The sequence below is a fragment of the Amia ocellicauda genome, chromosome 20, assembly GCF_036373705.1.
Source record: "Amia ocellicauda isolate fAmiCal2 chromosome 20, fAmiCal2.hap1, whole genome shotgun sequence".
Classification (NCBI taxonomy): domain Eukaryota; kingdom Metazoa; phylum Chordata; class Actinopteri; order Amiiformes; family Amiidae; genus Amia; species Amia ocellicauda.
In genome coordinates, this window is record NC_089869.1 from 15,262,981 (window position 1) to 15,289,483 (window position 26,503).

The window sequence follows — 26,503 nt, forward strand, 5'->3', positions numbered from 1 at the left end:
TCTATTTTACTAATTATTATTTGCAACTGGAATATGACAGGCGTTTTTATACTTCATCTCCGTTTCAAATCAAATACTAGTTCTCTACAGAATTGTACAGCAAGTATTAAGCAATGGTTCAGTATTTTATTGGCCAATTTATTTAAAACATACGACTTAGTAATGGAAAATGTAGTTGAAATCAGTATTTTAACCAGTACTGTTCCTTATAATTATTGTTTCAGCTTTGTATCTTTTTTGTTTTGCAATGTTGTGCATTTGATTTAATTGCACCGCATTTTTTTAGATAAACACATCATCTATTTATTTATCTTGCTCACAGTACACAACCTTATTTGTTTTAAAGAAAATAGTTTGATTCCTCCATTAAAAGTCCGATGGAAAGATATTTTGATATTAGATATTAGCGCGTCGGGGACGCCGAGGACACAGTATAGTAAAGCCGGTATTAAAGCTCTTCTAACAATAGTCATTTTCATTATTCTAAGTAAAAATATATAATATTCAATTCCAAAACCAATAATAATACGTAATTAAGACAGAAATCTATGGATCTAACATGCATCAAGCTACTTATGTCATTATTTAATTGAATTGTATATATTGTATTTTATGATTGTATATTTTTATTATTAATAATTATAATTGTGGAAAGCGATGACCTACAGGTTTCTAATTTCATATCCCCAATGTTTTTATGTATTATTGCTGCAGGCATTGCGTTTCTTTTGCTGGCAATACCGGGGCGCCACCGTTCGGCCTGTTGATGAATTTCAGCTGCACATGTGTACTACTTTTGGTTGCATTTCTCTGCTAATTACACATCATCGATGAAAACCTTAATTTAAATATGATAAGGTACATTATATTTTTAGACAATTCATGAGAGTTCAAACATCTTTTCCAAACAGAATAATACTATTTTTATTTTAAATTTCAGTTCTCAAATATAACATTAAAACTTTCATGAAAACAAAGGAATACATTTATTGTTACAGCATGTTGCAGATAATTCAGTTACAGGCATTATACATCCCCAAAGATTTTGGAAAACTTTACAGCCTCAAGGATCAGTAAAACTTATCTCTCCAACTGTTTCTTCATCAGTCAGGAAAATATCACTTCTTCCGTCTCCCTCTAAATCCCCGTACAGAGCCTTGGCCAAAGCAAATTGAAGGTGGTACCCTGGGGAACAAACCAAATAAATGGGGGATTATACAGTAATCCAATGGACTTGATTTTCAACTTGATATTATTTCTAAATTGTCAGGGAAAGTTACGTTTAAGCCTTTTAAACTTTCGCAGTAGATTTTGGCACAGTTAAACTGCCAGAGTTTAACATTTCCCAGTCTTTTTACAGTGTCGCTTGACTAGGGAGAGAATATGTTGAGCTTGCAGAAAACAGTTAGCCATGTGGGCATTATTATATTATTTATATATCGGTTAGTAAATAAACAATGTGGTTTACAAAGAATGATCCATAATTCAGGTGAAGGACATCATAGACAAATCACACAATTTACAGTAGGCTCCATGGGTTTAAAAACTACAGTAGACTTATTGTAACCTTACAATCTCTGAAGAGCATTTCTAGCAGCAAATGTTACATTATGGTGCAATTGCTCAATGGTGAATTTATTATTAAAACCACATTATAATTCACTGGCAATTCTGTCTTCTGTCATAAAACAAATCTCTTATTTAGTGTGATTTAGCTTGTGTACTGTAATTAAAGTTAAAAAAATAAAACTGACTTGTAAGAATAGCGTGGTTTAGCCTGCTCCCCATGACCACGGTCTGCATTCATTGGTTCTTGGCCAGCCAGATCTGGATTTCTAGATGGACAGAATTCCATGGACTCCACACTTCCCGGATCACTGGCTGGAAGAGCCACTTCTTCAGAAACCTCCATGCTTACATCTGTCTTTTCTTGGGCTTTGCTGCGAATTGAAAATTACATAAATGCATTTTTTGCAATGACATACAAACCTTACAGTAACTGACCGCATCTCTAAGCGCTGACCTCTAATAATAAAATAATAACCACTGTGTAAATGGCTAAGAATTCTTTCAACTGACATCATATTGGTCCAATAAGTAAAATCCACAGTCACACAAACATGTCTGTTGAATCAGAAAATATATATATTACTAAATCTAAGGTTTCTTTTTTCTGAGTAACTCCGATACTAAGAAATTATTTATGTTTCTTTATCTGCAACTGCGCAGGCATTTGTTTCCAATTATGTCATTTTATTCAGTAGGGGGGAAAAAAGCACTGAGGTTTCTGGGTAAGTTGCCAGGAATTTTAACTTGAATATTTGGCAATATTAGATCTCAGCCCTATACAAATTTAACTTACTATCCATATAAGCCTGGAGAAACTAAATATCAATAACAGCATCAATAACAAGATAGTTTAGGTTCTAGGAATAAACTACAGTAATTACAATTTCTGATGCATTTGGTGGTTACAAATAGTTTGAAAATATTCTACGGCGCCCAATTGAATACTACCATTCAGATGTTAGTTCCACAACTAACTGGATTATCTTTGAAATAGTGAAACATAATAAAAGCTAATTAAATATCCGTTTCTTGGTCAAATATTTAGATGTATATCAAGAATTTGGCCAGAATAGTGTTGTATGTTCAGTGTGTCTTACAATCACAGGGAAAACTAAACTTTCTCTGATGGTTACCACTTACAAAAATGTTTTTATGACATTAAAATAATTTCTACATAAGAAAACATTAGGTGCTTACACTACACATCCAAAACATGCTTTAAAAAAAGTAAATAAACACTACACATTTCAACTATTAAAATGAGGGAAAATGGGGTTTACCTTTTGCTCTTCTTTGACTTGTCAAATCTAAAGTCTGGAGGATAGCTATGATTTTTTATTAAGTGATCTTTTCTTTCATTGCTTGTCTTAAATTTTACACCACAGCCCTCTACCAAACACTGATACTGGAAAAAAAGAGAACAAAAACAGATGTCAGTTACTTATCAGTTCTGAGTTTCATTAGCAGCAATACAAATGAGTCATATTAGCATAATACATCTTTCCAGTGCCACTTCTCAATGCCACTAGATGTCAGCGAAAGGGTAAAGGGAAAATAATATTGAATCTGCCTTTGACTGCATTTTTATTTTCTTACTAGATGAAACCTGAAATGAATGCAAGGAGACGTGACAGATTTGGTAGGCCAGAAAGACTGCATATAATGATGTCGATTTCGTGTTTTGTTTATAGTACCTTATAGCAAGGGTTGGAAATGAAATAAATTCTTGGCAAATCTAGAGAAAACATGGATGGCCTCTGCTGTGACCCCCTGTATGAATTGTGAGAAGGATAGATAGGCACATTGATATAAACCAACCATGTTCTGTTTCTCTGCCATGACCTGGAACAGGGAATCATGCCACTCCAGAATATGGATGTCCAGAAGATGCCCTGAGGGAAAATACCGCTTGCAGTAGGAGCAGACATGTCGGTGCAATGAGTTGTAATGATGCTCGTATCCTTCCAGGGTGTCAAACAGCTGCCTGCAGCCTGCAATGTGGCACCTGAACTCCGAAACCCTGGGGAAAGAAGGCAGGTGAGCTGTATACGAATGGCACATCACCAAGAAGACAAACTGGCAACACTGGTTATAATGTCGGATTAAGAATATTCAGTGATGACTGTCTGAATGCTGTTTCATCCTGTTAAAATGATGTTCTTATCAGTACTCACTTCGGTTTTTCAGCCACCTCTGCGATACTAGTTGCAACATCCTGCAAGTATAAGTGCCTCTGTATATCCCCATCCTGCACACAAATGGCAACACATTTCAGATTACAGTCAATTCAAATGGATTATATCAAGACTATGTGAAATGTAGCTGAATAATATGAATGCATAGGGCTTTAATGGGGACAGGGGGACATCATGTGTATTGTTCAGATGGTTCTGTCTGCATCATTAATCAATTACTTGTGTTCGAATGACGTCAACCATTTTTCGTGCACAGACAAAACAGTATGCTACATGCTATGAAATAAGATTTTTTGACCCAATATGCAAAACTTACTTCAAATAATTCATGTTCCTTTTTTAACCTAGTTCGCTGTGGAGTGAAAGTAAAGGGTGAGCTAATCTCAATCTCACTGTCGTCATCCTGCTTTTCTGTCTTGGCTTCTTCTGGTCTTGGCTTGACTGGTAATACTGGAATCGCCTGGATATCTGCGTTGTTGGTATCGGGGTCGGTTAAAAAACTAATTAACTCATACTGCAACATAATAGTTCAAATGTAATGATAGGAAAACACGTTGAAACATGATATCGGTCCCTGTATACCGTCCTCTTTCAGCTTTCTACGCAGGCGCTGCCGTGGCCGAGCAGTCTCCTGGGTCCTACCGTCCGTTCAATTGTTGCGCGCTTGTGGTGCCGTTGAAAAACGTCCGGGCGGCGCTATTTCTATTCTTATATCAATTATATATAAAACGTGCATATTTCAGCCTTGTAATATTAAAAATGGAAATACACATTTAATAACTATTTTAATGTATTTGATGTCAATAGAATATATAAGTTGAAGTTGACGGTAAAGTCATATTTTCTAGGCCGGAACCTTACTTTCAGGGACAGAGTTTCCCGAGTGTGACGGACGTTGGTTGAGGTTGCAGTGGAGGGTTTTGTTTGTGTTTCGCGCTGCCAAGGGGCGGTAAGATATTTTCATATGATCAATTCAATAAATACTTTTAAACTGTATTGACTGAAAATATGGCGTAACCAAGTCTAAACCGTTAGATGTTGTTGCATATGGGAGGCATTGCGATCAGTATGGGTTTGTGTAGACGGGAAGGCATATTAAAATTGCGTTAGTGCAGATCATGTCAGCGGTGTTTTGAAGCACTGTAAAATAAGCCCGATAGAAATCAGAAACAAACTTGTGCTGTTATGTTTATTGAAATGGTTAGCTTAGTAAATGATTCTTAAGTGAGGTAAAAAGACAATTCTGGATTCACAAGTGCAGTACAGGCTACTATTCCTCCAATATCTAGACACTTTTTGTGTGTTTCTTTTGCATAATGTCATTGGGAGTGTGCACCTAATATACGATCAGACAAACTAGTAATATTTGGTTGACTTTTAAATGCACTGAATTAATGTTGAGATATTATTATTATTAAATCAATTAGGCCTCCAGGAATAAGCCATGAGTGAGTTCCGTATTCACCACGACGTGAACGAGTTGCTCAGTCTGCTCCATGTGCGTGGCGGCGATGGGGCAGAGGTCTACATTGACCTCCTGCAGAAGAACAGGACGCCCTACGTCACCACCACAGTGTCTGCACACAGCGCCAAGGTAGGCTTTATCTTTTGTTCTGCACCCTTTCTTACTTTATGTGCCATCAAGTACTTTTTTAATGGTGCATTTAAATGTTGAAAGCTGGACATCTAGGGGGAACAAGATATAGTAGATATATGGGAGCAATATCACTTAAACAGTTTGTGATTGATACCTAGACTTTTTGTTATGCTTTTCCAGGTGATTGGGGCAGCTCATTTTATTCTTGAAAATATATTTAGTTATCTGTTGTAATGGACTTATTTAGGGTTAACTGGTTAACTGGTCTTTAATAACAGGTGAAAATTGCTGAATATTCAAAAACACCCGAGGACTTCTTAAAAAAATATGATGAACTGAAATCCAGGAATGTCCGAAACTTGGATCCCCTGGTTTATCTGCTATCCAAGTTGACTGAAGATAAAGAGGTAATTGAAGTGATTCGCAAAACAAACTGTACATGATGACTACAACCACCCGAAAATACGTCAGGACGTGGTTTTATTATTGTATTTATATTTATATTATTTCTATAATGGGGGATCTAATTTACACTTAGATTTTGTTTGGTTTCTGATTTTTCCAGACCCTGCAATATCTGCAACAGAATGCTAAGGAAAAATCTGAGCTCTCGGCAAATGCTGCGTCTAGTAGCAGCACGAACTTCAACATTCCTGCAACCAGTACGAAGATGTCAATGCAAGAACTGGAGGAGCTCAGGAAGAAGCTGGGGAATGTGACCGCCAGCTCCACTGTACAGCAGGTATCCCATAATGCTCTGGATTCTCTCATCTCTGCAGTTTTCTAGTTAAAGACACAGAATGGTTACATTGCAGTTCTTACAGATATTAGGTCTATAACCTGTGTGAAGGGATATATTTTGAAGGCTACAGCTTTACAAGATAAAAGCTTTGAGTGTCTCAGTTTATGATTATTCTTTTTTTAATTTGCTGTGACTGATCTGCCTTTTCTGTAGGTTTATTCCTTTTTTTTTTCGTTTAGCCCTCCGAGGTGACTAGGAAGATGCTTAGGGACAGACATAATAAGAAGAATCCCATGCAGCCCATTCCTGTGTTTCCAAACTGGGTTTATGACAGGCCTGCTCTTATTGGGGATTTCATCACGGGCACCAGTGGGATGACTGAGCCAGCAGTTGCTGTTGGTATGTCTTTCCCAGTTTATTGGACATTGTCAGAAGATGAAAAACGTTCCTACATTTGCACTTCAGATAAACTCAGTGGTCAGCATTCCTTATCACCCCCTTAAAAAGGCAACTAATAGCAAAATCTGATAGTGTATACTTATCTTAGAACAACTAATTACCTTCATGATACTTATATATATTTTGATGGATTCAAGATAACTTGAAAAAAGACTGAGTAATTCGTGTATTTCATATTTCCCTAGGCAACTTGCCATTAGCTGCTCAGGAGCAAGCTTTAGTAGAAGACCTGTTGTATTTACTGATTGGAGTGGATGGCAGAGAGATTACAGCCCAGCCAGTTTTGGGCCGACAGAGCCGCTCCTTTATTGTTGATGCCACTCTAGACATGTCCATTAAAGAGCTTGTGAACCGTATTCTGCCCATTGCTGCCAGTTATTCCACAATAACAAGGTATGTGAAATTGCAGGTACTTCACTTTCACCAAATGCCATTTCCTTATATGCTTATTATTGTTTCCTTTTGCATTGTTTTGCTTAAGATACCTTTTTCTGTTGGTTATCAATAAAAGTCTGTCAGTTGAAAGTGGTTTTGGTGCACTATTAGATGGCAGTCATCCTTCCAGTCCAGATTTTTCAAACCAGTGCCATCAGTGTGAGATAACTGTGCTGTTGTAGGTGGCACCTTTTTAAATTAGTTGTTAAATATAGGTGTTCGGCATTAAAAACTGGCACTTTTCATTTAAGCTGTTACTTGCTTAGGGGCGTACCACTGAATTGGGCATTTATCATGATCCCCGCAGGTTCATTGAAGAGAAGTCTTCTTTTGAATACGGCCAAGTCAATCACGCATTGACCGCAGCCATGAGAACATTAATGAAGGAGTACATGATCCTGGTGACCCAGCTGGAACACCTGCAAAGACAGAGCATGCTATCTCTTCAGAAACTGTGGTTTTATATTCAGCCCACAATGAGAACAATGGAAATCCTAGCTTCGATTGGTGAGTTCAGTACCCAGCAGTATGATGTGAAGTGAGTTAAATTTATCACACAACAGTTCACTTGGTATACATCTAAGTGGTGTGAAATGCAATGATATGTAAGAAGCTGCTTTGTTTTCAGCAGACCTTATTCAGTTTTCTTTGAATTTTTGAGTAACTTTAGTGGTTTTCTTTTTAATTTTATATTTATATAGCAACCTCAGTTGATAAGGGAGACTGCATGGGTGGCGCAACACTCAGTCTCCTTCATGACCGGACGTTCAACTTCACCGGAGACAGTCAGGCCCAGGAGTTGTGTCTGTACCTCACGAAAGCAGCCAGCGTTCCTTATTTTGAAATCCTGGAGAAGTGGATCTACAGGGGGATCATCAAAGACCCATACAGGTACATCCTGAAGGACTGTAAGGGTTTTATTTTACTTACAACATAGGGTAGTTACAGCCTTCTTACTGACTGTTTTTTGTTGTAATAAGTGAATTCATGGTGGAAGAACATGAGCTGCAGAAGGAAAAGATTCAGGAAGACTATAATGATAAGTACTGGGATCAGAGATACACCATAGTGCAGCACAGAATCCCATCCTTCCTCCAAAAGATGGCCGACAAAATATTGAGCACAGGTAGGCTCGGCACTTTTTCTCTTTCACATCCAATGTTTCCTTTTTTTTTGGCATTACACAGCTTGTGTGTTCATGTGTTCACTTTTACTGTCTCAGCTCTTGTGATACTACGGTTACTTGTTTCATTTTTTATTTTATTTAATTTTTTGCATAAATTCAGTATTTATCCAGTGGTGTTCTGTTTCGTGTATCTTGTCCCGTGGTCTAGGGAAGTATCTGAATGTTGTGAGGGAGTGTGGTCGTGATGTCACCTGTCCCGATGCTAAAGAGGTCCTCTACACACTGAAAGAGAGGGCGTATGTAGAGCAAATTGAAAAAGCCTACAATTACGCCAGCAAGGTCCTTCTGGATTTCTTGATGCAGGAAAAGGAGCTGGTAACACGACTGCGGTAAATTCACTAATGTTAATTGCGTTTAGGTCAGAAATGATCACTTCATTCTTGTTTAGGGGAGTCTGGGTGCTGTGTTTTAAAGGCATTTTGCTGAAAATGTTCTGAAAGTAAATGTCCTCCAGCGTATATTAAAATTAACAATATGCTATTGGTCTTTTTCCTACAGGTCAATAAAGCACTATTTTTTAATGGACAAGGGGGACTTTTTTGTCCACTTTATGGACTTAACCGAGGAAGAGCTGAAAAAGCCGGTTGATGACATCATTCCCCCGAGGCTAGAAGCTCTACTGGAGCTGGCTTTGAGGATGAGCACTGCAAATACAGACCCATTCAAAGACGACTTAAAGGTGTTGTACATGTCAGATCAGTCCATTTACATATATTTCTACCTCATTGTAGATCAAGTATTTGTTAACTTTTCAATAGATTTCTGAAGTCCGCCCAACTTCATGTAAAATTGTAGTTTCATATTAGATGTTTCTCAGCTGTCCATGTGGTGGCGCCATGTAGCTACTTTGTAGAATACAGAAGTTTCTGAAACACCTCATATTTCATTCTGATTGATTTAAATTAATTACCCTTTGAATGGATTTACAGATTGACTTGATGCCACATGATGTCATCACTCAATTGCTGCGGGTTCTAGCAATAGAAACAAAGCAAGAAAAGTCTATCATCAATGCGGACCCAACCGAAATCTGTCTGAGTGGGCTGGAGGCGTTCTCTTTTGACTATATTGTTAAATGGCCGCTGTCACTTATTATCAACAGGTAAGACCTGTTCAGGGGAAATTGTTTAGTGTTATTTTAGACAATTTTATATTTATTTTATGAAGCAGCTATAGATAACAGAAAATAAATCAGAAACTGACACATAGGATGTTTGACATTTGAAGTTTGTCTTCTTTATCCAGGAAAGCTTTGACCAGATATCAGATGCTGTTTCGCCACATGTTTTATTGTAAGCATGTGGAGAGACTTCTGTGCAATGTGTGGATCAGCAACAAAACTGCAAAACAATATTCACTTCATTCTGCTAAATGGTAGGTTGAAGGAAAAGTAAAAATATTCCCACATCTAGTCCCTGAACACCATTTCTTAATAGTATTTTAATTTTAACTTTTAAATTTTTTTGTAGGTTTGCTGCAGCTTTTACCCTGAGACAGCGTATGCTGAATTTTGTCCAGAATATACAGTACTACATGATGTTTGAAGTAATGGAACCAACATGGCATATCATGGAGAATAACCTGAAATTGGTAAGCATGATCCATGGGATGGGTTATCAATTTCAGGTTGACCAGAAATCTGACTCACTGACTACAGTATGTTATTTTTAATCATGTAGACCAGTGGTTTTCAAACTGGTCCTGAAGTACCCCCTGCTGGTTTTTGTCCCAACAGAGCTCTTAATTGCTTAATTGAATCCTTAATTCAACTAACAAAGAAATTTACCATTAAATTAAGTAATTAAGACCTTGGCTGGAACAAAAACCAACAGGGCAGGGGCACTCCAGGACCGGATTGAAAACCATTGATGTAGATCACAAGAGTACGCATGTGGTAAGATATATACAAATCCTGTGATATGTGCGCCCCCATACCTTTCCCCATGTCTACTCTTGTGATCTACGTGATGAAGTCATTTTTCATATGGGCTCAACAGAGTAGCCTTCTATAGTGTTTACTAATTACTAGAAGGCTGAACGATGTGACGAGCTTACCTGATCCTGAAAACCACCAGTGGTCGGGGGACTTTCCTGGATGTAACTATGATTAGGAGCTCTCTTTGTTCTTTTTAATCATGCCTTGAATACGGTACTATTACTCATAATGAGTTTTATCATAAGATATTATGAAAGAAGTTTGCCTATCATGATATTTCCAGTGCAAACCTTGACATAAAGTTGATTTAACACTATCAGTGTTAACTGTGCAAATTGTGTCCCCTAGGCTTCAAACATTGACGATGTGTTATGCCACCACACCAGCTTCCTGGATAACTGTCTGAAGGACTGCATGTTAACCAACCCTGAGCTTTTAAAGATCTTCTCTAAGCTGATGTCTGTGTGTGTGATGTTCACCAACTGCATGCAGGTCTGTTGAGGTCACAAACGGAAACCTCAAACCAATGTTGAGGTTGGAAAATACGTTTGCCATTTTGTATTGAGCAGATAATTGTACTGGCAAAACATTTGTTTATTAATCTCCTCAGTAGATTGTTCAGGTGGCAGTCTGTGTGTAATATTTTGAAATAGTTATATTAGATTTAATGCAATCACTGAGGAATTATTGCCATTATTGATCATTCTGCTGCATTTTCAATGTCTGCTGTTTGACCCCAGAGGTTTACCCAGAGTATGAGAATGGACAGTGAGATGAGTCGTCTCACACTTGAACACGGAACGATGAGCGGCCCTCCAACGCAGAACGAACGCATCGAGGAGGCAGAGAAGAAAAAGCTCACTTCCAAGGTGAGATACTAGGCCTGTCTTTGGAAAAATAACAGTGGGCATAAAAGCCTAGAAACAAAAGGGAAAATTACACATTCAGGGAGTCTAAAGATTTTAATTTTATTTTTCCTTTCAGTATTTAGCTGAGCACGTTGATGCCCTGCAGTCTGCGGCCGGATTTGAGGCAACCATCAACAAGTTTGATAATAATTTCAGCACTCACTTACTGGACCTCTTGGACAAACTTAGTATTTACAGCACCAATGACTGTGAACACAGTATGATAAACATCATCTACCGGTGAGTTTGGTCATGGAAAACAGATTGTAGATGAAAAAGCACAACCCAGAGGAGCAGCGATCACAGCTAATGGTTTTGTTTGTTCGTTTTGCAGGCTGGACTTCAATGGTTTCTACACAGAACGTCTGGAGCGCATGTCTACTGAAAGGAGTCAAAAGGCAGCTGCCTAGATGCAAATTAAATGCTCTTAGGCTCACTCTAGAGAAGCACAGCACACTGCACTCACAGTGTATTAGATTCAGGACTTGGCCTTATGAAAAGATAACACATTATTAATTCATTATCTCAATTCCAACACTTACAGAAAGAAGAAAAGTCCTCACTAGGTGTTGTGAGAGAGCATGCTGTATTATTTGCTCTTGACGTTGAAGTGTGTGTACGTGTATCTAATGGAAAATGCCACCCTGGGTATGAATCATCTAGCAAGAGTGGACTTGAACATGAAAATGATGAGCCTTCTTTTCTTAACTAAGGGAGCAAATGCAGAGATTTATTGACTTGTATTTCCATTGCCAATACGGCATCCCTGGTGGAGGCGTTATTTTAATTTAAAGAAATATAAAACATGACTACATTTTGTCCATACACGTGTTATATTGTCAAGCTCCAATATCTCACGGTTGTTAGATTAACAACGCCCAGATTTTAAATTAGATAGTTTGGTGGTTACCACAAAATGACCTCCGCCTAGGATGACAGTTGCAAACACGTTACTGGTGCTCCTCAGCTTACAAAGCATGTGAATAAATCTTGACATTTGAACATTTCTTTCAAACTCAAAGTGTATATATCGATAGGAGCAGGTTATCAATAAGTGTTGTCTTCCTTTAAAATTAGTATGATCATTGCGAGAATGTCTTCCTGTAGGATCAGTTTTGATTTGATCACAACTCTGTTTTATTTCAAAGTTTTATTGTCATCTTTAACTGAATAAACAGTAAATACTCATATGAAAGGTAGCTTGTGTAAACCGTTTTCAGAAGTCTTTGATTAGAGAGTAGCGACCACTTGCTAGTCATCTGTTTTTAATGATGAAAATAACCTTCAGGGCACTTTACTAAATTGTTATTAAAATAAATGTTATATAATTCTACTGCAGAACTGTGCGCTTCATTTGTTTGAATGTATAGTGTCAGAATAACGTTCAGCCCTTTTTCCCGGTGAAGAAAGTTGTTTCTACCTAGCATATATGCAAATGAAAATGTTTCACATAGGTGTTCAAAATGCTAATGTAAGAAACAATTAGATTTCCCTGTTAATACATATTTAATGCACAAACTAAGACTGGACATAACCCTGCAATCAATAGAGAAGAGCGTTTTAATATAAATATATTTTTATACAAAAGTCTTTAAAATCTCTTGGATGTGGACATTATTTATGACAATATGAAAAGAACTAGTATTTAAATTATGACAAATTGTTTGAATTGACCGTAATCACACAATGTTATTAAAGGTCTCCATTGTATGACACTAATTTCTTTATACACAATTATTTCACCATTCATTAAGTCACAAAACACCCTCTTCCTCTGCTGCTGAAGACTAGGCTACCAGGCTGTGCTTAAAATGAAACCTTTAATTGGGGGAAAATCAGTAACGCACTGAATAAATCCACAACACATATATACTTATGTAGTTTCATGTTTTGAAGTATGAACTAATCTAACCACAGGCAAAGAAAAAATCCATGTTCCTTGGAAAACAGGCTTAGCTACATCATGTTTTTTTTAATTGTATTACACACAAATAGAAGTGTAATTAAATGAATGTATCTTCATGTTCCGACAGCACCAGTGAGTTTAATGTACAGAAATACAGATTAAAGCACAGGATTGCACTCAAAAACCTAGTGTACTGTAGCTTTGCTCCAATAGGCAGTTTAATAAGAGCTCGTTTCCTTCAGTTGGCTGACTCAGCCCATGACTCTCCACATGCGGTTTCCTGTAAGACGCTCATATGCTAATTCCCACCAAACGGCACAGGCGGGGCTCGCAGGAAACTTCCCCGTGTCTTCAACTGGAGTCACTGGAGTCAGAGGTTTGCACATCTGGAGGCACAGCGCGTCCCGGCACAGCCATGCACCGACCTGTGTTTCTTCTGTCTGCCTTCATATGCGTTTTTTCCTTGGGTAAGCTCCACATTCCTGCTTGGAAATACTATGTCTTTTTTTTTAGTGATTAGTACAATTTTCTAATTCTCAGTTTTATTATTGATCAGGTTGTTGTTAACGTAGAAAGTTGCTGCTATGTCTGAATACAATACTTCATAATAGTTTATATCAGTACCATACACTAAAACTTGTGTATGTATTTACGCATTTAGCAAAAGTGCAGTCGCAACAAGCTTCAGTTGTGACCTTCGGGCGTTTGTATTATAACTTCGTGTTACTTTCACATCCAACTATGGTTAGGTCCAAGATTGTGCTTGATGTTCTCATTGGATGACTTCATCATGGTCTTAAGTTTCATTTAGTGTTCAGTGCTTATTTAATTGAGATTTCATCTGCTGATATCTTAATTCATGACATAGAAATGCATCACTTCTCTCCAGCAGCATGGGGGCACTTTTGTTACAATGTTGCCCATGTATTTCAATCCCATTACTATTTTCTATCATTTGGTTTGTATTGTGAAATGATTTTTAAACCTAAAAAGCCCAACAACAACACATTTCTTGGAAATGTAATGTATTGTTGCATCATTAAATAATACACCTTTATATTTCTAAGACTTCCACAAGCTGCCTGATGTGGAGAAGTACGAAGTTGTTAAACCTCTCAGACTGAATAATGCCAGAACAAAAAGAAGCCTCTCTTCAAAACAGGTGTGGCATTTAATCACTGTTTTCATAATGATCATCACTTTTTAGTAGTAATAGTGGTATTTAATTTTAACCTGGATGTGTGTGCTTGATTTTATTAATTTATTATTATTATTATTATTTACTATTGAATTAATTTGAATATCTAACAATTAATGTTTAAAGTTTGAAAGTGAACATTATGACAGAATAATGCTTCTGAAAGTTATTCTGTCCAATTCGCCCTGAAACCTCTTAGACTGAGGTTCATTTTAGTGCTGATCACAAGGTTTCCAAAGTCTCTGTCCTCCTAGCCATAATATATTGTGGCTTCAATTCCCTCTTCCAATGATTGGGGCTCCAAGAAGCTATACAAACCCTTAGTCATTACTTTGTATTTTAATCCACATAATCATACACTGCAACTACTATGTCTTGTGCGAATAATTATGGCTTGGGAATAAAATGGATACTAAACCAGGGAGGCCCGTGCCCTCGCCAGGGCTGTGATTGATGTTTCCTTTTTCCTTTCTCATCATGCACTGGATTATACCAAGAGCCACTTGGGACCATTTAAATGGACCATTATTTTGGTTGTTGCCCTCCCCCAACATCCTAATACCACATGTAAACGTGTACAAAAACTAAGAACTGTTAAACCCACAGAAAATGTACTGTTTTAGTATTTTTCACTCTAAACTGAAGTTTTAAATGAAAGTCTGTGGCCCAGGTTCATAATGTTAGTGTGAATGTTAATGTTAGAATTAGAAAAAATACTGTCATCTTTGTGATACCTCTCTGGGAGTACACTGAGAAATTGCTCAGGGCCAAAGAGGGTGCTGGGGAAATTAGGATAATAGCTTCCTCTGGTACATAATGGTTTCAGCCACTAAGGCGTTAAAACGAACCATCTGGGATTTGTAAACCACTAATTCTTTAATGGATTAGACACAGTAACATCTTATTGACATCACTGATGGACTGTTGTCAGAGCCCACAGAATGTGACCAGTTTCATTTTCATAAACTCGGTTATGTGATTGATGACATATTTACTCTATGGTAGGCTGTTTCTATTGTTAGGTTTCAGTCAATTTTGGGCAACACTGCTAGACCAAATAGACTGTGTTCTGTATACATCAGAATTATTGTTAAGATTTACCTTTACATTTGTAGAGTCTTTACCCTGACGAGCTGCAGTACGCTTTGACTGTGGAGGGAAGGAATTATACCATCAATCTTGAAAAGAACAGGTAAAATACCAATCCACAAGAAAGGGGACAAAACTGAGCCATGAAAATTACAGACCTGAGATCAGTCTCACCTGCATTACTCGTAAAATGTTGGAAAAAATGATTAGACAGGAAATAGAGGAGCATCTTAATGAAAACCATATTCTTGGAGATAGTCAACATGGGTTTAGACGAGGCAGATCATGTCTTGAATGTTTTGAACATGCAACTGCAGCTGTAGATCATGTGAAAGCAGATGATATGATATACTTAGATTTTCAAAAAGCTTTTGATAAGATTCCACACCAAAGACTGATCCTCAGATTGGAAGCTGTTGGCATTCAGGGTAATGTAAGTAGATGGATTATGAACTGGTTGATGTCTAGGAAACCGAGGGTGTTGATTAGAGGAGTCGCTTCTAACTGGAGTGAGGTTGTTAGTGGAGTTCCACAGGGATCAGTACTAGGGCCTGTGCTTTTTCTAATCTATATTAATGATCTGGACTCTGGGATAGTTAGCAAACTTGTCAAATTTGCAGTTGATACTAAAATAGGTGGCTCAGCAGATACAATCTCGGCAGCATAGGCTATTCAGAGGGATAATATTCAGTTGTGGACAAGTGCAAGGTAATATGTCCAATATAATTACACTATGGGAGGAATAGAACTAGATGAAGTATCGCATGAGAAAGACCTAGGAGTCTATGTGGACTCACTTTCTCCATCCAAACAATGTGGGTAAGCCATAAAAAAGGCAAACACAATGCTAGGGTATATTGTCAAAAGTGTTGAATTGAGCACAAGGGCAGTAATGTTCAGACTGTACAATGCACTAGTTAGAGCTCATCTGGATACTGTGGACAGTTCTGGGCTCCACACTTCAAGAAAGATATCGCTGCTCTAGAGGCAGTTCAGAGGAGAGCAACCAGATGTCATCATCTCTGTGCTATGATTTAATGTAAACGTTTCAATCAACGGTGTTTTGAGGAAATGCGAATTGTACGAAACATGAATCGATCAATTTATATACAGTTGCATCCAAAAGTATTTACATCCTTCATTTTGTTTAACAACTGTTCTTCATTAAAGTATACGTATTCATCAACTGTATGTTTTCAGAGCATGTTGAACACTGACACAGCCTAGAGAAAGATTCAATATTACAGATGATTGTCAGAAGAGGGGGGTTGTGTAAACTTTGTACTGCCACTCCATTGAAATCAAATGTGTATAATTATTGTTAAACATTATTACTTGTTTATTTCTATAAATAATGTTAATTTATGTTTGGTTTTTTCAGGAATCTTTTAGGAAAAGATTATACTGAGACACACTATTTAAAAAATGGAACTGAGGTTACTTACTCGCCAAAAATTAAGGTAAGAACAGGATTTTCTTAAGAACTTTTTAAAACAATGTCTGCGATCTTAGATTATATTATAAATGATTTTTCAATTGTATTTCAGGATCATTGCTACTATCAGGGACACATTGAGTATATGGATGACTCTTCCGTCAGTGTTGAAGTGTGTTCTGGAATCAGGTATTAAGAGGGACTTTTTTTTATCTGATACCAGTTGCCTAAACATCTTTTTTGTTCCCAGTCCTCAAAACATCATAGGTCAGGCGTCATTAGGTAGTGGAAACCTATGCATAAGTTAGATCTCAATGTTTAATCTAATAATAAGCTTTGTTTACCACTGTTCAAATTACATCTGATGTTATATCTTTGTATATTAAAATTCCCCTACAACTACAGACTAAATATATATATATATATATAGAGAGAGAGAGAGAAAGAGAAAGAGAGACCAACTTTAAGAGAAAATATAATTTAATCATTAACCTGTATAATGAAATGTGTGTTACGAATGTAGAAAAGTATCCATTGTCTAACTTGAGAGGTTGCTGATGGAAAATCATGTTGGTTTCACTTTCTAAAAAATATAACTATTTATGGCCTATAGCAGCTTTCTCGTTTTCCAATGAATTGAACAAAGCGTTTTCTCACTTCTTGTAAAATCTTTCTCACTATGTTTTACAGTATTTCTCACTCTCTAGCTATACACATAATACTGTTCTTTGGTTGCCATTTACATTGATATTATTTTGCATATATAATTAAGTTGTTTTGGAGTTAATATTATAAATATCATGCATAGTCATTTTTCTCTGCAGGGTTTTGGTGTCTTTTAAAAAATAGTATGTTCATATCTTGCAGTATCAATTCCATTATTTGCTGTTCAGACTTTCCAGATTGTTCATGTACCAGATGTCGGTTAAAGGGATGCTTTACACATCCCTAATACTTACCCACAGGAGTTGATTGTTATTTTCAAGTTTGACTACAACCCCCATCAGCAATGCACTATAGTGTGTAATGTTAGTGATAATGTGTTCAGTACAGCAAAGTTATAAAGCAGCATGTCATGTTTTTAAGGAAGCGCTTCCAGTTAAACAGAAACCAAATTCTCAGAAGAATAAATAATGATCTCACAGATGTGACACTGAAGGATGTGGGTTTTAAATTTTAATTTCTGCTATGGCCTGCCAATTAGCACTAGTCCTGGAATACCCAATTTTATTTTATTAGTGCTAGACTAGTTCTAATCAAGGTATGTGAAACATTTTATTCTTCTTGAATAAGCAGTTAAATTAGTCTCTTAATTTAGAGATCTGTAGTTATTAAGTAAGTTCTCAAATTTTCTTAATAGGTTTGTTTACCACGAAGAAGCAAAGTCGCTGGAATGTCTTGTTCTCTTTCCTATTTGCAGAGGATTTCTAAGGGCAGAGCAGAAGGTGTTCTTGATTGAGCCCCTGAACGGCTCTCTAGATGGACAGCACGCTGTTTACAGACAGGAGCATCTGAGAATGAAGAGATCTATCTGCAAAGAATCCAATAGAACTTTCTTTGACCACGGGCCCAAAGTCTCTGGGTTATTCAAGTCCGGGAGCTGGGTATGAGAATTTCTTTTTGGAACCATCAGATATAGTATGTCAAGTTAATCCCGGTTACAAAATATTGTTATCTTGGCCTCCTTGCAACTGAAGGCAGGTACATGAGAGAGATAAGGTATTCCAATGTATGAATAACATATGTAAACAACACCAAACTTTAACGTTAAACTTCTATAAGTAAAAGAGCACATTCGTTACTTCTCTAAGCTCTTGTGTATTGGTTTATGTGTAGATAACTGTGGTTTATTGAGATGGTTCACAGTTTTCAGAAGAGTCACTTCTGCAATACAGTTTCGAAAGACAGCTCAGTTCTTGCCAAAGACAGCAATGACATCAATGGCTTTAGGATGTTCCTGCTTGTTTACACACTCATCCCTGCACCACCCCAAGGTTGGCATGGCTAAAAAGAAAATTGATTATTTTTTCTTTATTTTTAATTATTTGTTTCAATTAAATGCCCCTAAAACCTGCCTTTGGTTAATGACAGTATATTAAATACCTTTTTACTGACACGGCAGGATGTTCCACAAAAACATCTCTGCTTCAGATCTTTGAGCTGATTAAAATCAGTGCTTCAAAATGAATGGGATGTTGACATCAGCACTATTTTGTTAGGTGGAGGGAAGTAAAATATGCATGCATTAAAATGCAGTAGTGTTTGTTGTAATTAGGATGCTCAACAGTATTACTTATTCCTGCTTATTTAATGCACACCTCTGTCCTTTTAGATAAGTGCCCCCCTTGCAGAAGGCCAAAGATATGTGGAGATGTTCTTGGTTGTTGACAATGCAGAGGTATGTACCCGTGACACATTAAGTATTGTAAATATATTTTCTCACAAATAATAGAAATCGCATTAGAAGTCGCATTATAAATCACAAACAGATAAAAGATGAAAACAATTCAACAATCATTATGTTTATGTTGTTTCAGTATCAAAGGTACCAGGGGAATATGCAGACAGTACGTACCCGAATGTTGGAAGTCGTAAATCACGTTGATAAGGTAATCTACCCTCTTGTGCTTTATCTGCAATCAAGATAGATTCCCTCTCTTGTTTTGATGTAACATTCATGCTTTATTTCTGTCTCTCCAGTTGTATCGACCTGTCAAGATTCGAGTCATGTTGGTGGGCTTAGAAATCTGGTCCAACAGAGACAAAATTGTGGTCAGTACTGACCCAGATGAAACCCTAACAAGATTTCTGGAATGGCGCAAGACTGAGTTGCTCAAAAAGAAGAAGCATGATAATGCACACTTTGTGACGTAAGTGTTAGTGTATGAGAATGATTTACAATCTACAGATAAAAACATTAAGCTTCAGGCGTCAATACCTTCTGAATAGCTCTTTTGGTGTATGTGGCTGTGTTTTAATTTCATGTTCATCACTTCTCTCTAGGGGAGTAAACTTTGACGGCTCCACTGTCGGCCTAGCCAACAAATTTGCAATGTGTACTGTCAATTCTGGTGCTGTTAATGAGGTAAACCCCTTTTTTTTTTTTTTAGCAAGGTGAATATCTAGACAGAATCTGTCCTTCAATGATGGTATGTGTCCTTAGTCAAACAAATTAAATATGAAATATGTATAGGCCCTGTTACAAAGTTTTACATGTTATATGATTTAATTTAATGCAGCTTCTATTTGGATAGGTGTTTATTACAAACACTACTTTAACCACTTAGAAATGAAAGTCAGCAAATCAAAATAGAGAGATAGATAGGTAGATAGGTATATCTGTATATGGAGAGACAGATACAGTTTAATCTTTCAGGTTCTCCCTCTATCTATGTACTCTGCATAGTACTGCACTGGAGAGAGTAAACTGTGATGAAGTGAAATTACACTGACCCATTTCCTCTTGTTCACAGGATCACAATCGAAACCCCATAGGGCTGGCATCAACCATCGCACACGAGATGGGACACAACCTGGGCATGTCCCATGATTCTGAAGATTGTATGTGCGAGACTGCAAAATCCTCCAAGCGCTGCATTATGGCAGACAGCGTTGGGTAAGGACACACCTTTTAAAATAAATTTAAAAACCTTGATCAATCTGTTTTCCTTTTGAGGGAAAGAAACATACGAGAATTTCAGTGAGTGAATTGCCAAATTGGCATGCCTGCTCACCTCAGAGAGTAAACACTTGAACATATATGAATATAAGAGTGGAGGTGGTCTATTAATTCCACAGAGCATTGGAAATATCCATGATCTGTCTTTCCTTATACCTAGGGAGGTCTACCCTCAGAGCTTCAGTAGCTGTAGCAGGAATGATCTGAACAAGTATCTGGGTTCAATGCAGTTCGATCCCAGGTGTCTGCTCAACATTCCCAGTCCGGACGATCTGTACGGGGGCCCGCAGTGCGGAAATGACTTTTTGGAGCCAGGAGAGGAGTGCGACTGTGGAAGTCCTGAAGTAAGAGCTGTCTGTTGCTTGGCTCAGTGCACCATATACATATTGTGTCAATCCAAAGTGCATGGCTTTTTAATCTACCAGAGGGGGCAGAGTTAAGTGGGACTCTGGGGACTCCTGCACCCTGAAGAATTGGGTGCTGAAATGTCCTGTATCATTCATAAAATAATTATGCATATGAATCCACATTGCATACTATATTTAAATGTATATTTTCTCCATTGGCCTGTAACTGCGCAGACTTTTTATTTGAAATCTTCAGTGTTGTAAAGCTTTTTGTTCTTGGGTTATGTTGACCTACATAGTCTGTCCAATTTAACAACTCCCCCCCCCCCCCCGTGTGATACAGTCTTTGTCCTTCACAGAGACTGTAGTTTAGTCTGCTTAAAATTGTTATGGATCCAGACCCTTTACTGAAATTAATTGTTTATCTGGTGTTTTAGGAGTGCAGGAACCCATGCTGTAATGCCACCACATGTCGTCTGAAGGAAGGGGTGCAGTGTGCCCAGGGAGAGTGCTGCCAGAATTGCAAGGTAACAACTTATTCTCCCTCTGAAGTAGCCCAAAAAGTACCCTAAATTTCTTCCAGAACAGAAATCGTAATTTCCTCAGTAACTGTCTTGCATTGTCAAGGTTGTAGTTTTTTTCCATATAGTGTGTCATTTTATGCTTTTAAGAATAATTAACCTTCCAGGACATGCATCGTTTTCAACACATAATTGTACTCCCAAGCTTTTCAAGGCCTTGTGCTAAGCCCCACATACACACCCACATCAATACATCACACAGGATATGTGCAGAATTAGCTAGGAAATGGAGAAATGGAGCAAGGCTGTGCAGGGAAAAGCTGCACAAATTAGATAGGGGAGCTACAAACCACGGAACAGAGATGTGCATTTTGTATTGATACTAAGGGTTGTCTTCAAAAGCAGCACGAAAACATGAAAGCATTGCTGTGTTTAACAAAATGTAATTCCCATATTGACAGTAATGCAGCAAAACTTTGTACATTCTTTGTCATGACCCGCAGATCAGACAAGTGGGACATCTTTGCAGGGAGAGTGCGCAGGAATGTGATCTGCCAGAGTACTGTACCGGGCAATCTCCTGACTGTCCGAAGGATGATTTCAAGATGAATGGACTGCCCTGCAACCAGGGGTATTGCTATAATGGGAAGTGCCCCACCCACCTGAAACACTGCCAGACCTTATGGGGATCAGGTACTTGAAAATAATATAAATACAATCCTTTGATATTAAGTAATTGGTAACATACATGATTTATATTTTAATTCGGTGGATTTAATTTCATATACTCAATATGAAAGTTATCACAAAGTATTAAAAAATATGTATCATACAGATCACACACTTTTACCTTATAACTTCCTGTTCAGTTGGCATATCTGCACTTTCTTGTCTTTAAGATGCGAACGTTGCCGCAAGCCAGTGCTTTCGGCAGAATACGGAAGGAAACGAACATCTGTACTGCAAACAGTTCGGAAACAGTTATCAAGGCTGTGCAGAGAAGTATGTGTTCAGATATTCTGTGTTGTGCTAGAAAGCAAATATATGTATTTTAAAAAAGGTTTCAGATAGTTGTATTTAATGTATTTCTTTCAAATCAAAATGTAAAACAAACTGGCAAGCATTTCACTGTTTTTATTTAGCGCGAGCCCAGATTTACAATTTAGAATTTAGTTATTCATTTTTACCCAGATTTGAACGAAAGACACTGACAGATTCGATACATTTAAGGATGTATTGCAGTGTGTGAGTTAAGTACAATTAAGCAACTTAGTTCTCCTTTTTTCAGGGATGTCAAGTGTGGAAAGATACACTGTAATGGGGGGAATCCATTCCCAATTACTCAACGCAAATACACAATCAGATTGTGGGGGGAACAATGTAATGTGGCTGATATCATTGAAGGTGAAACAGAGGATCTTGGTCTGGTCCCAACAGGAACTAAATGTGGCGAAAACAAGGTATTTGAAACAGATTTTTTTGTATCAGTTTCATGAAGTCAGTAGAACTAGAGACATATATGTAACTATGGTTCAAATACATTTTGTGTTCAACATTTATTTTTAAAACCTTTCCACAGGTTTGCATTGACAGCGTCTGTCGGGACATCGAAGTTTACAGGACAAAGAACTGTTCTGCAAAATGCAATAATCACGGGGTATGGACTTAGTCATTGGCTTCCTATTTCCTTCCTGTCTTGTTGTCTTGTATTGGTGAAGTTTGTATTTTTTGTATAGACATAAGCTTTTAGTCCAGGTACATAAATGTGTTCTGCTTTCCAGGTGTGCAATCATGAGAGAGAATGTCACTGTGATCCTGGATGGGAACCACCATATTGCAATGAATCCAGAAATGTCCCAAGAGGTATTTATAAAATGATCATTAAGATATTAGAATGTGACAGGCTATAGATGCTCTCCATAGAAAATACATTCTCTCCACAGTTCGGTAGCGCCATGTTCTTGCCAAAGCATGTTCAGTTTGATATGATGTCGTTGCAAAATCTAGACCGCATTAGTCACACAAGCTAGCAGATCCATTTTGAGTTAAAGGGAATAAGGTTAAACACATTTGTCATCAGAATTAAATAAGTATTGTTTTTTTAGTCTCTAGGGTGTACTTCAAGGAGGATTATAAAATAGAATTCTCACTGAAATTCAGAAATGTGAATTAGCACTGACATGTTATTAAGAGACATTCAGATGTGTTTGTGCTGATCAGCTCACTGATGTTATTTTGATGTGTAGGTGGGAATGCTATGATAATTGGCGTGTCTGTGGCCGTGATGATATTGATTCTGCTGCCTATTATCATCGGAGGTATAATGTGCTGCAGAGGCAACAAAAAAGATGACTACTCTAGTGAAAAGTGAGTTACTATTCATAATCTTTTTTTTATTGTTTGTTTTTGAGAAAACGCTTTTGACCTCTGTGTTTCTCGTTAGTGTGCTCAGACTTCTTTAACATGCACAGAAAACAAACTGAGCATTATTTATACTCTAAAAGGTTGGAGGTAAATCTCTTCTTAGAAAGAAAAAGGAATATGACGCGAGAATGAGAGGGGCAAAGTCAAGAATTCATACCAGTCTTGCCAGCATCCAAGTTGTATCCATTAGATCCTATTTATGTTCCTTTTCCCCCCCAATTTGTTTCCCAGGAAAGCAAATGTTGGTTCGGGACTATCAAACCCACTGTTTCAGGAGGGCAATGGGAAGGGCAGTCCTAGGTGCGGCACTCCAAAGATCAGCAGGCCCACCCTGCTGGAGACGTCGGCCACCCCCCTGGTCGTCACGGTCATCCCCAGTCGCCAGCCGCCTAAGGTGAGCATCCACCAATACTGTATGGATCTTATTGTCTTCACATGAGAATTGTGTTTATTTATTGTTTTGTATGTGTGTGTTTTAACTGATCACTTTCCTATTTTGTAACAGCCACCTGTGAAGAAAACAGGGGAAGAATCATTCACAAAGTCAGCACAGGTAACTCTTCTTATTCTTCTTTATTTAAATAATTGTGTGTCAAATGCAGTGCTCCTCTGTGTGTATTTGCTCAGGTAAAGATGGATGTGTCTCTCCTTTCAGGTTGTAAAACCAAGCAACCCACCTCCTGCCCCCCCAACCAAGCCACAATACACACAGGTAAAGAAACTGTTTCAGATGCAACTTCACCTAAGTCTTATGTGTTTTCAAAAGCTGGAAAACAATCCCTGCAGAGAGACGGGTTTCTGGTTGACATGTGGGCATCACTGATTAAAATGTGTATAAGCAATGTGTTCTCATGATATTTAATAATACTCTCAGATGAGATTCGATTAAATATCAGATTGTAGTACTGTCCTAACCAACAAAGGGAAAATAAAATGTATTCTGTTTTATTTCTCGTCATTTTGTAGGTTAAACCTCTCCCTCCTTCAAAGCCTTTGCCAGAACTAAATGTCACTCAGGTAAGTCATTTGGTTTTTAATTAGGTTTTATTTACTTGCTGTTTAACGAGTAGGTTTGGAAATGTTCTTATTACTTGCAATCTTTAAACACAGCAATATAATCCTATTCTTCTCTTCTTCATAGCTGAGAAAACCCAATCCACCGCCTCCAATACCTCCTGTGAAGCCTGCAGGATCAACCCCTCACTGGAATCAAAAGCAGGTGGGTGTGCCTACAGTATATTGACCACCACATGAAGAGGAGATTAAGGCTGGCATAGTGGGTCATTGTGTTATATACTCTGATGCCTAGCATTCACATGCCTTAAATGCTCATTAATGTTGTTCATTCTTCACATAAATAATCTGGACTTTTCATACAATGTATGTTGTTTTGAATGTTAGTGGTCAAGCTTGGCACTGAGGCTTTAAACTGTAGAAAAGGGCAGTTTGATTAAATCATGATTCATGTTTCACAGGCTGCAGGAAGACAAAAAGTAGCTCTGATGCCTCCTGTTAAACCCAGATGAAAAGTGGACAGAAGACCATTGGGATTTTAATGTACACCTCTGATGAGGCTGGTTGAAGCTGCTTGGAGCTTGCTTGGGAAAGTGTTTTTGAAGAAGATTGCGATGTCTCTCCTTCTGTATGTGCTTCGGTGAAAAAGACAGAAAATTATTATCTAAGAAGAGAAAATGCATAAATGTGCTGTTAAGGGACTTTTTGTGAATATTAGTTTTTTCTAGCCGATGATTTATGAAGTTATCCACTTAAATTCAATGACATGTTTGGCACATATGTGCAGAAACATAACCCTGCTTTTTTTTGGTCGTGATAAATGCTTCATGTTGCGAATCTTTCTGGAATGATCAACATTCAAGTTTGCGGTTGACTTAGCTTCCGCTTAGAGTCTACATCAAAAAATACTCTTTTCAGTTATTTCTGTAAAAAGTACCTTAATTCTCAGAAACCATTTTTTATTCTTAATATTTATACAATGCGTACTCACCTTTATGTTGATGAGCAATTCATCTTCGGAGAGACCTGGCCCAGGCCCGAGGACAGTCTACCGATTTAGAGGAGCAGCCCAGTACAACAGCACCAGCTTTTGAAGTGGTGAACCTTGGCAAATAATCAGAAAAAATACTCAGTCCTGGCTGCAGGCGTTGTAACAGTTTACCCTTCTGATCTTTTTTTTCCTTTCTTTTTCTTTAACTGGACTGGAAAAGTGAATGTCATGGTAAATTATTATTTGTGTTAATATTCAGCTGGACTGAATAGATGTCCTCCTTCAGACTCTTATCTGAGGCATCTTTTTATAAAATAGTCTCTTATTTTAATAATATTTCACTTGGTGCCTTATAATAATAAAATAAGTTGAAAATCTACTTGATTTAACTGCTGTGAACCTTTTATTTATTGTTATTTATGTGCTATGAATAAAAAAGAAATCTTCCAATTCTCTTGTGATGGCTCTTTTTTCACTGTGGTCCATGTGATGAAGATTGTATGATTCTTTAAAGGCAATTTAAACAGACAACATTGTAAGTAGTTTTACTGGATCATCTCACACTGGGAAGATTATTCCATCAGGAACTGCATGTTTGTCTGTTTTATTTTTTGCTTTAGGTTCAATCTAATAAGATGACTTAACAGTAGTTGGTAGAAATCAGTGTAAAAATCATAATCCAACTACCACAATTAAGATGATAACTGGTAATAAATATGATAAAAGGTGTTATTCATCCGTTTAATGTATTCAGACAAGATTTCTAAACATTTATATAAATCATTTTGAAATGTGAATAGATGCGCATGGGCTAACATCAATACAAAAACCCAAGAGTGGCTACTACATTTTCAAATATGAAGAGACTCGGG

At 37.5% G+C, this 26,503-nt stretch overlaps 3 protein-coding genes across 3 annotated transcripts; 2 read left to right on the plus strand and 1 right to left on the minus strand.

Moving 5' to 3' along the window:
* Positions 1–899: 899 nt before the first annotated feature.
* On the minus strand, positions 900–4,407 carry znf511 (zinc finger protein 511). The gene is made up of 6 exons (XM_066693524.1): positions 4,081–4,407; positions 3,744–3,817; positions 3,388–3,589; positions 2,850–2,974; positions 1,755–1,940; positions 900–1,185 (listed from the first exon to the last, which is right to left on the minus strand). The coding sequence occupies exons 1-6, from the start codon at positions 4,285–4,287 to the stop codon at positions 1,119–1,121; spliced, it is 861 nt and encodes a 286-aa protein (XP_066549621.1). The 5' UTR covers positions 4,288–4,407; the 3' UTR covers positions 900–1,118.
* A 205-nt stretch (positions 4,408–4,612) lies between these two features.
* tubgcp2 (tubulin gamma complex component 2) lies at positions 4,613–12,368 on the plus strand. Its single transcript, XM_066692721.1, has 18 exons — positions 4,613–4,713; positions 5,192–5,358; positions 5,640–5,768; positions 5,927–6,103; positions 6,343–6,502; positions 6,748–6,955; positions 7,305–7,504; positions 7,699–7,888; positions 7,978–8,123; positions 8,332–8,512; positions 8,682–8,862; positions 9,113–9,285; positions 9,429–9,557; positions 9,653–9,773; positions 10,468–10,611; positions 10,860–10,988; positions 11,104–11,267; positions 11,362–12,368. Exons 2-18 carry the CDS (start codon positions 5,209–5,211, stop codon positions 11,435–11,437), a joined length of 2,658 nt encoding a protein of 885 aa, XP_066548818.1. The 5' UTR covers positions 4,613–4,713; positions 5,192–5,208; the 3' UTR covers positions 11,438–12,368.
* Positions 12,369–13,213: 845 nt separating this feature from the next.
* Positions 13,214–26,081, plus strand: adam8a (ADAM metallopeptidase domain 8a). The gene is made up of 25 exons (XM_066692720.1): positions 13,214–13,400; positions 14,001–14,095; positions 15,247–15,323; positions 16,602–16,680; positions 16,768–16,844; positions 18,076–18,259; positions 18,988–19,053; positions 19,193–19,264; positions 19,356–19,525; positions 19,659–19,740; positions 20,129–20,271; positions 20,495–20,678; positions 21,119–21,208; positions 21,706–21,895; positions 22,102–22,204; positions 22,491–22,662; positions 22,782–22,859; positions 22,984–23,065; positions 23,449–23,569; positions 23,858–24,020; positions 24,132–24,179; positions 24,282–24,338; positions 24,593–24,643; positions 24,768–24,845; positions 25,102–26,081. Exons 1-25 carry the CDS (start codon positions 13,229–13,231, stop codon positions 25,150–25,152), a joined length of 2,685 nt encoding a protein of 894 aa, XP_066548817.1. The 5' UTR covers positions 13,214–13,228; the 3' UTR covers positions 25,153–26,081.
* Positions 26,082–26,503: the final 422 nt, after the last annotated feature.

Excerpts from the sequence above, each read along its gene's own strand:
- znf511 (XM_066693524.1), bottom strand. The coding sequence starts at position 4,287 with ATGTTGCAGTATGAGTTAATTAGTTTTTTAACCGACCCCGATACCAAC. Across the intron at positions 1,941-2,849 it reads AAGTCAAAGAAGAGCAAAAG|CAAAGCCCAAGAAAAGACAG; the intron begins GTAAACCCCATT and ends TTCAATTCGCAG. Across the intron at positions 1,186-1,754 it reads AAACCACGCTATTCTTACAA|GGTACCACCTTCAATTTGCT; the intron begins GTCAGTTTTATT and ends TTTGTTCCCCAG.
- adam8a (XM_066692720.1), top strand. The coding sequence starts at position 13,229 with ATGCTAATTCCCACCAAACGGCACAGGCGGGGCTCGCAGGAAACTTCC. Across the intron at positions 19,526-19,658 it reads GATAATGCACACTTTGTGAC|GGGAGTAAACTTTGACGGCT; the intron begins GTAAGTGTTAGT and ends ACTTCTCTCTAG. Across the intron at positions 21,896-22,101 it reads CCAGACCTTATGGGGATCAG|ATGCGAACGTTGCCGCAAGC; the intron begins GTACTTGAAAAT and ends CTTGTCTTTAAG.
- tubgcp2 (XM_066692721.1), top strand. The coding sequence starts at position 5,209 with ATGAGTGAGTTCCGTATTCACCACGACGTGAACGAGTTGCTCAGTCTG. Across the intron at positions 5,359-5,639 it reads TGTCTGCACACAGCGCCAAG|GTGAAAATTGCTGAATATTC; the intron begins GTAGGCTTTATC and ends CTTTAATAACAG. Across the intron at positions 10,612-10,859 it reads TGTTCACCAACTGCATGCAG|AGGTTTACCCAGAGTATGAG; the intron begins GTCTGTTGAGGT and ends GTTTGACCCCAG.